This window comes from Mastomys coucha, unplaced genomic scaffold (assembly GCF_008632895.1).
Source record: "Mastomys coucha isolate ucsf_1 unplaced genomic scaffold, UCSF_Mcou_1 pScaffold3, whole genome shotgun sequence".
Classification (NCBI taxonomy): Eukaryota; Metazoa; Chordata; class Mammalia; order Rodentia; family Muridae; genus Mastomys; species Mastomys coucha.
The window spans coordinates 50,535,714-50,542,873 of record NW_022196909.1 but is presented as its reverse complement, the minus strand read 5'-3'; the positions used below and the strand labels follow the sequence as shown (position 1 = coordinate 50,542,873).

The 7,160-nt window shown below is 49.1% G+C and overlaps 2 protein-coding genes across 4 annotated transcripts in view; one reads left to right on the top strand and one right to left on the bottom strand.

The window, feature by feature from the left end:
• Nucleotides 1-7,160, bottom strand: part of LOC116074627 (H-2 class I histocompatibility antigen, D-37 alpha chain-like) — a 714,163-nt gene that overhangs the window by 173,790 nt on the left and 533,213 nt on the right. The gene's annotated exons all lie outside the window — the stretch shown is intronic.
• LOC116075379 (pre-mRNA-splicing factor ATP-dependent RNA helicase DHX16-like) overlaps nucleotides 2,832-7,160 on the top strand; it is an 11,973-nt gene continuing 7,644 nt past the window's right edge. The window contains 7 exon segments of the mRNA XM_031348505.1: nucleotides 2,832-3,159; nucleotides 5,300-5,547; nucleotides 5,649-5,814; nucleotides 6,016-6,072; nucleotides 6,442-6,696; nucleotides 6,850-7,051; nucleotides 7,054-7,150. Coding sequence (XP_031204365.1) covers nucleotides 2,953-3,159; nucleotides 5,300-5,547; nucleotides 5,649-5,814; nucleotides 6,016-6,072; nucleotides 6,442-6,696; nucleotides 6,850-7,051; nucleotides 7,054-7,150 — 1,232 coding nt within the window. The 5' untranslated portion in view covers nucleotides 2,832-2,952.

The window sequence follows — 7,160 nt, the reverse complement described above, 5'->3', positions numbered from 1 at the left end:
CTAACCCTGGGACCTCTGCAAGGACAGTGAGTGCTCTAAACCACTGAGCCATCTCTCCAGCCCCACACTTTCATTTTGAGAAAGCGACTATGTTGCCCCCATAGACCTTGAATATATGACCTTCCTGCCTTACCTTCTTGAGCACCACAGACTACAGTGGCTTATGCCATCAAGCCCAGCTTCAACTATTTATTGAGATAATTATAATTCTCAGATCTTGAAAGACAGCTGCTAGAAAAGATTTCCTATATTTACTTGTAATGGTGCTGAGGACCATGTGGTTTTTTGGAGACAGGATTTCTCTGTGTAGCCCTGGCTGTCCTGGAACTCACTCTGTAGACCAGGCTGGCCTCTCGAACTCAGAAATCCGCCAGTCTCTGCCTCCCAAGTGCTGGGATTAAAGGCGTGTGCCACCACTGCCTGGCTCATTATATCTAATTTATATTTGATTACATTTGACCCTACCTTAAACTAACGAACCCTTCATATTTCCATGACAGTCCCTTTCCTATGAACTGAGCCAGCATAATGTCTCCCCAGTCTCCACCCATCCGAGCAAGCAAGAGTCTCCTCATGAATTCCTCTGTAGTAAAGACAAGCTCATGGTAGAGCAACCAGCGTGGTGGTGGCTGTTGTTCAAAGAGAGAGGAGTTGGGATGAATAAACACTGTCTGCTGCTACTTCACTGTGTGGTAGCCACTCCGAGTCAGCCTTGCTGTGTGGTAAAAATAACCCGAAGTGATGGCCTAAGAAGCAGGCACAGGTGTAAGCTGGGCTCTGGTCTGACAGCCCCAGGGCCACCAGGGCTCCCACCAGCACCTTCTTAATCAATACAAATACCAAAGCAGAGACAAGAGTATTCAAGTTACACTTTATTCAGAGAGCTTGCATCTGACCAGGCAGTGGATCCTAAAATAACTGTCTTCCATCTTCTCTCCAGCCAGCAGATTTTTTAAAAAAGGTTTATTTATTATTATAAATAAGTACACTGTAACTATGTCCAGATGCACTAGAAGAGGGTGTCAGATCTTATTATGGGTGGTTGTGAGCCACCATTTGGTTGCTGGGAATTGAACTTGGACCATTGGAAGAGCAATCAGTGCTCTTACCTGCTGAGCCATCTCTCCAGCCCCAGCCAGCAGGTTTTATAGGAAGCAGAGAAGGAAACAAATCCATCAAATATTCCAGAACTCAAGGTCTGTCCCTGGTCAGATGGTCAGTCACACTTCTGAGACCTGAGACATCTATGCCCATCTACTTTCTGAAGCTCAGAGAACTGAGTTAGTGTCTGTTGGAACCCTCTGCTCCAGGAGGGCATCTGTGCTTTGGGGAGGGCTTAGCTCACAACAAACCATGAGCAGCAGGTATGTGCCAGGCTGCTAACAACATCCACGTGGACTGCTTTTTAAAATGTGGAGTGTTTTGACCTTGTTCATTCCTTTGCTCCCTTCAGTGTGAAATAAAATCTACTTAAAGTGCCTCTCATTATTTTTGATTGTGCATAAATTACATATTTCAGTGAAGTGTGATGGTACATGTCTATAATCGCCACACTTGAGAAGTAGGGACTACAGGATCAAGAGTTCAAGGATGCACCAGGGTGGGGGAAATACTGGGAGGGGGTTGGTTCTGCCTCTTGGAGACAAAGGAGAATAGGGTGAGGAACTCTTCCAGGGGGACCAGAAGGAAGGCAGCGTTGGGGATGTAAATAAATAAATTCAATTTTTTTTCGAGTCAGGGTTTCTCTGTATAGCCCTGGCTGTCCTGGAACTCACTCTGTAGACCAGGCTGGCCTCGAACTCAGAAATCCACCTGCCTCTGCCTCCCAAGTGCTGGGATTAAAGCCATGCACCACCTCCTGACTCAAAGTTATTTTTAGCTATGTGGTACATTCAAGGCCAGCTAATGCTACACAAGTCTAGTGTTTTTCTGTTTGATTTTTGTTTTTTTGTTTTTTTGTTTTTTGGCTTTTTGAGACAGGGTTTCTCTGTGTAGCCCTGGCTTGTTTTTTTGTTGTTTTTTTTTTTGTTGTTGTTGTTGTTTTTTGTTTTTTTTAATGGTGCCTGGAGAGTAGGATCCTAAATTAAGAGCACTTAGGTTTAACTCCCAGCACTCAAGTGGTGGCTCATAAACACCTGTACCTACAATTTCAGGAGATCCAATGCCCTCCTCTGGATTCTGAGTGGTATACATACATGCAAGTAAAATTTATATTAACCGCCTCCAACCCCCGAGGGGCTGGAGAGATGATTCAGTGATTAAGAGCACTTGGTGCTCTCTCAAAAGACTTGCGTTTGGTTCTCAGCACCTACATCAGGCAGGTCACAACCATCAGTAGCCAGAGTGGAGATAAATTCATGCAGGCAAACCCACATGCACATAAAAGAAATAAATATATATTAAAATTTTAAGACACCCAAACTCCCACCTAAATGTCTTTATTATGTTCGTTTAGTTTTTTTTCTTTAATTTGTAATGTTTTAAATTTTTGTATGAGTAAGTGCACATGAGTGCAGGTGGCAGAAGTGGCCAGAGGTGGTAGATCTTCCCGGAGCTGGAGTTAAAAGTGGTTGTTTGTGAGGAATCTGGGTGCTGGGAATCGAATTCGAGTTCGCTGAGTCGTCTCTCCAGCCCCTTCAATTATATCTTGTTATTCTAAACCCGATTTGTACTCCTTTTTTCCCAGGCTATGGAAACTAGCTCGCCAACACAGACAGCTTGTCTTGATTGAGAACGTCACCCGCGCACACCCCATTAGGGGGCAACGGAGAGCTTGGGAAAGGCTGTGCGCGAAGCGTCAGGAGAGAGGCTGTGTGATTTGAACCCGCCCAGCCACCGTCGATCCCTGGCCGGAAGAACGCGACTCTTTCCGGGCTTCGGGGTCCTGGGAGACAGTATAAGAGCTTTCTCCAGTCCCGCACCGGTGTCTCTCCCGGAGCAGGACGCGTCGCCATGGCGACGCCGGGGGAGCTGGAGCGGTGGGTGGAGGAGGAGCTGCACTCGGTGCTGGGGCTGAGCGAGCGGCACGTCGCGCAGTTCCTGATCGGCACCGCGCAGCGCTGCGTCTCCGCCGAGGAGTTTGTGCAGCGCCTGCGCGACACCGACACCCTGGACCTCGGCGGGCCGGCGCGGGACTTCGCGCTGAGGCTCTGGAGCAAGGTGGGTGCAGCCGGGGCAGTCCACTCACGGCCCGATTCGCTCGTACGCTTATCCTTTGTTTTGAGACGCGGTGTAGCTGTCTGTTCTCTGATAGCCTGAAACTTTGAATATAGTACACAGGCTGGCTTAGAACTTGCGTCGAGCCTCCCTGGTACTGGGATGACAGAGAGACCTATCATTCTTGGCTCCCCCCACCATTTCATTTTGTCCTCTGTTATCTAGGTATCGTTCTAGGCGCAGGGCGTGCAGGTCTGTGGAGAAGACTTAAGAGAGAGAGAGATCTACATACATTTTTTAAGTTAGAGCCTTTGTTAGGTACAGCACATACTCCAGGCCTCAGGATGTGTAGCTCGGTTGGTAGAATGCTTGTCTGGCATACAGTAAGCCTTGGGTTCAATCCCCAGCCCTGGGTAAGAGTCACTGAGAACAGAATCGGAAGAATTAGCATTTAAGAAATAGGATCGAGGCCGGGCGGTGGTAGCGTACGCCTTTAATCCCAGCACTTGGGAGGCAGAGGCAGGCGGATTTCTGAGTTTGAGGCCAGCCTGATCTACAGAGTGAGTTCCAGGACAGCCAAGGCTACACAGAGAAACCCTGTCTCGAAAAACCAAAAAAAGAAAGAAAGAAAGAAAGAAAGAAAGAAAGGAAGGAAGGAAGGAAGGAAGAAAGGAAGGAAGGAAGGAAGGAAGGAAGGAAGGAAGGAAGAGGATCGAGGCTGGGGAGAGATGGCTCAGCAGTTAAGAACCCTTGTCGCGCATCTGGAAGACTTGAGTTCAGTTCTCAGCAAACCAGGTCTAGTAGCACACAACCACCTGTAATTCCAGCTCCAAGGAGATCGAAGGGCTTCTGGCCTTTGGCAGGTACCCATACCTATATACATAAATAAATGAAAAACAAACCTTAAAAGAAAAATGGGTTGTAAAATGTAAGCTACTTAAGCTTAGAATCAATTCTTTTCCCTCCCCCCCTTTCTTCCTTACTTTCTTTCTTTCTTCCTTACTTTCTTTCTTTCTTTCTTTCTTTCTTTCCTTTTTTTCCCAGACACAGTTTCTCTGTATAGCCTTGGCTGTCCTGGAACTCACTCTGTAGACAGGCTGTCCTTGAACCCAGAGAAATCCACCTGCCTCTGCCTCTCTGGTGCTGGGATTAAAGGTATGCGCCACCACTGCCTGGCCAGAATCAATTCCTTTCTATTTTTTTTTTTAAAGATTTATTTATTCATTTTATGTATGTGAGTACACACTGTAGTTGTACAGATGGTTGTGAGCCTTCATGTGGTTGTTGGGAATTGAATTTTTAGGACCTCTGCTTGCTCCAGTCAACCCTGCTGGCTCCGGCCCAAAGATTTATTTATTATACAAGTATGTAAGTATATATAAATGTACTGTAGCTGACTTCGAACTCACCAGAAGAGGGCATCAGATCTCATTATGGGTGGTTGTTAGCCACCATGTGGTTGCTAGGATTTGAACTCAGGACCTTTGGAAGAACAGTCTGAGCCATCTCACCAGCCTCCTCCCTCCCCCCCCCCCTTTGTTTTTTTTTTTGGTTTTTCAAGACAGGGTTTCTCTGTGTAGCCCTGACTGACACGGAATTCACTCTTTAGACCAGGCTGGCCTTGAACTCAGAAATCCTCCTGCCCCTGCTTCCCAACAGAACCAATTCTTAAATGATAATAATTCTATTGTGGGGCTGGAGAAATGGCTTTGAGATTAAGATCACTAACTGTTCCTGCAGAGGACCCAGGTTCAATTTCCAGCCCTCACATGGCAGCTCACACCTGTAACTCCAGTTCCATGAGCTCCAACACCCTCACACAGCACACATTGCAGGCAGAACACGAATGTACATAAAAATAAAAGTAAATCATTAAAATTAGGAAGAAGTTCTATTTCGTGCACATGCCCAAGTGCAGCTGTCAGTGTACAACCTGTGAGTGTTGGTTCACTCCCTCCAGCACAGGATAGTTTTCAGTAATCATTTGCTAAATGAATTCCCAGAAGGAAATTCAGAAGATGCAGAGCCCTATTGAGCTATAACCATAGAACAAAACCATGTAGAAGAGGAAGATGGAGACAAGCTAATCCCTTTGTAGGCGAATGAGGTTACAGAGGTCAGGAGCTGTCATATCTACTGGCAGGTCCCACGGAAGACTGTGGTGGAAAAGCCAGCTCGGGTAGCTGAGCGAGAGGCCCGAGCCCTGTTGGAGAAGAACCGTTCTTATAAGTTGTTGGAAGACAGCGACAGCGAGAGTGGTGAGGAGGCAGTGGGCAGGGACGGGAGCAGCCTCCAGAAGAAGAGAAAGAGAAGGAAACACCTCCGAAAGAAACACCAGGAAGAGGAGGACGAGGAGGAGGAGGAGGAAGAGCCAATCAGGAAGAAGTCAGGGTAAGTCAGAAGGAAGGCGAGAGGGGATTGGAGCAGGCCGTCCACTGTGGGGATGCTAAGCTTTCTCCATATCTCCCTTTGATGCACTGGGCTGGGTTCAGGGGGAGTAAATCGCCCACGGAGGAGAAGCCAGCCTCAGAGGATGAGTGGGAGAGGACGGAGCGTGAGCGTCTCCAGGACTTGGAGGAACGGGATGCCTTTGCAGAGCGGGTTCGGCAACGCGACAAGGACCGGACCCGGAATGTCCTGGAACGGTCAGATAAGAAGGTGAGTTGAGTCAGGTGAATCTGGATTTGGCTTCAGAGTTGTCTCTAGGAAGACAGGAGTTGTCACTAGGGTTCCTGTGGGCTCTCTGGCTAAGGCCCTGCCTGCCTGGTTGAGATCCAGAGAGGTTCTTCACTGGGGAGCGGCAGTGAAGATCGGGAATGGCATCTTTGGCATCACATCCCTCCTCATGATTTCTTCTAGGCTTATGAAGAGGCTCAGAAGCGACTCAAGATGGCTGAGGAAGACCGGAAAGCCATGGTGAGACCTGGGTTCAAAAAGCAGTATGTGAAAACAAAGAGAAAGACAGCTGGAGTGGTCAGCTGTAGCAGGAAGGGCTGCAGAGGGAGTGTTTGGGTGGTCAGTCTCTAGAGGAGGGGGCCTGCCTGATGGAGCCAGAAAAGAGCGGACTTGGGTTGTAGAAGGAAAAACTTACAAATCCTCTTACCTTAGTAGGATCAAGTCACTGTGTCTGTGAGTAAAACTCAGCTTTGAGACTTGAAACACAAAACAGCTAGCTTCAAAATGCCCCAACACCCATCTCTTTGGAGTTTTCCACATTCCTAGTGTGCAGGGAACAGTGTTTCAGTGCCGGTAGGATGAGGATCTGACTGTCCCTTCATAATCCAGGTCCCTGAGCTCCGTAAGAAGTCTCGTCGGGAATACCTTGCAAAGCGGGAGCGGGAAAAACTGGAGGACCTGGAGGCAGAACTGGCTGACGAGGAGGTCCTGTTTGGGGACGTGGAGCTGAGCCGCCATGAGCGCAGGGAGCTCAAATATAAGCGACGCGTGCGGGACCTGGCTAGGGAGTACCGGGCAGCGGGCGAGCAGGAGAAGCTGGAGGCCACTAATCGCTACCACATGCCCAAGGAGACCCGAGGACAGGTGAGGGGGAACCCTCTCTGCTCACTGAGTGAGGAATGGGTGTGGAGGCTGGTCCCTTCTCTCTCCCTTTCGTGGCTGGTAGAAGCAATGGTGGAGAGGACCTGGGCAGCCTTAGCTACCCTCCTTCAGCTTCTCCTGCTCCTCTCTCCATAGCCAGCTCGAGCTGTGGACGTCGTCGAGGAGGAATCGGGTGCTCCAGGAGAGGAGCAGCGGCGCTGGGAGGAGGCCCAGCTGGGTGCTGCGTCCCTTAAGTTTGGGGCCCGAGATGCTGCTGCACAGGAGCCCAAGTACCAGCTGGTGCTGGAGGAGGAGGAGACCATCGAGTTTGTCCGTGCGACTCAGCTCCAGGGTGATGAGGTGAGAGGAAGAAAGAGTCTGGGATGGTGACTCGAAGGCTTCTAAAGCCCTTTGATGGGGACCTCACCATCTCTGTCGCCCTTCCTCAGGAGCCATCGTCAGGCCCA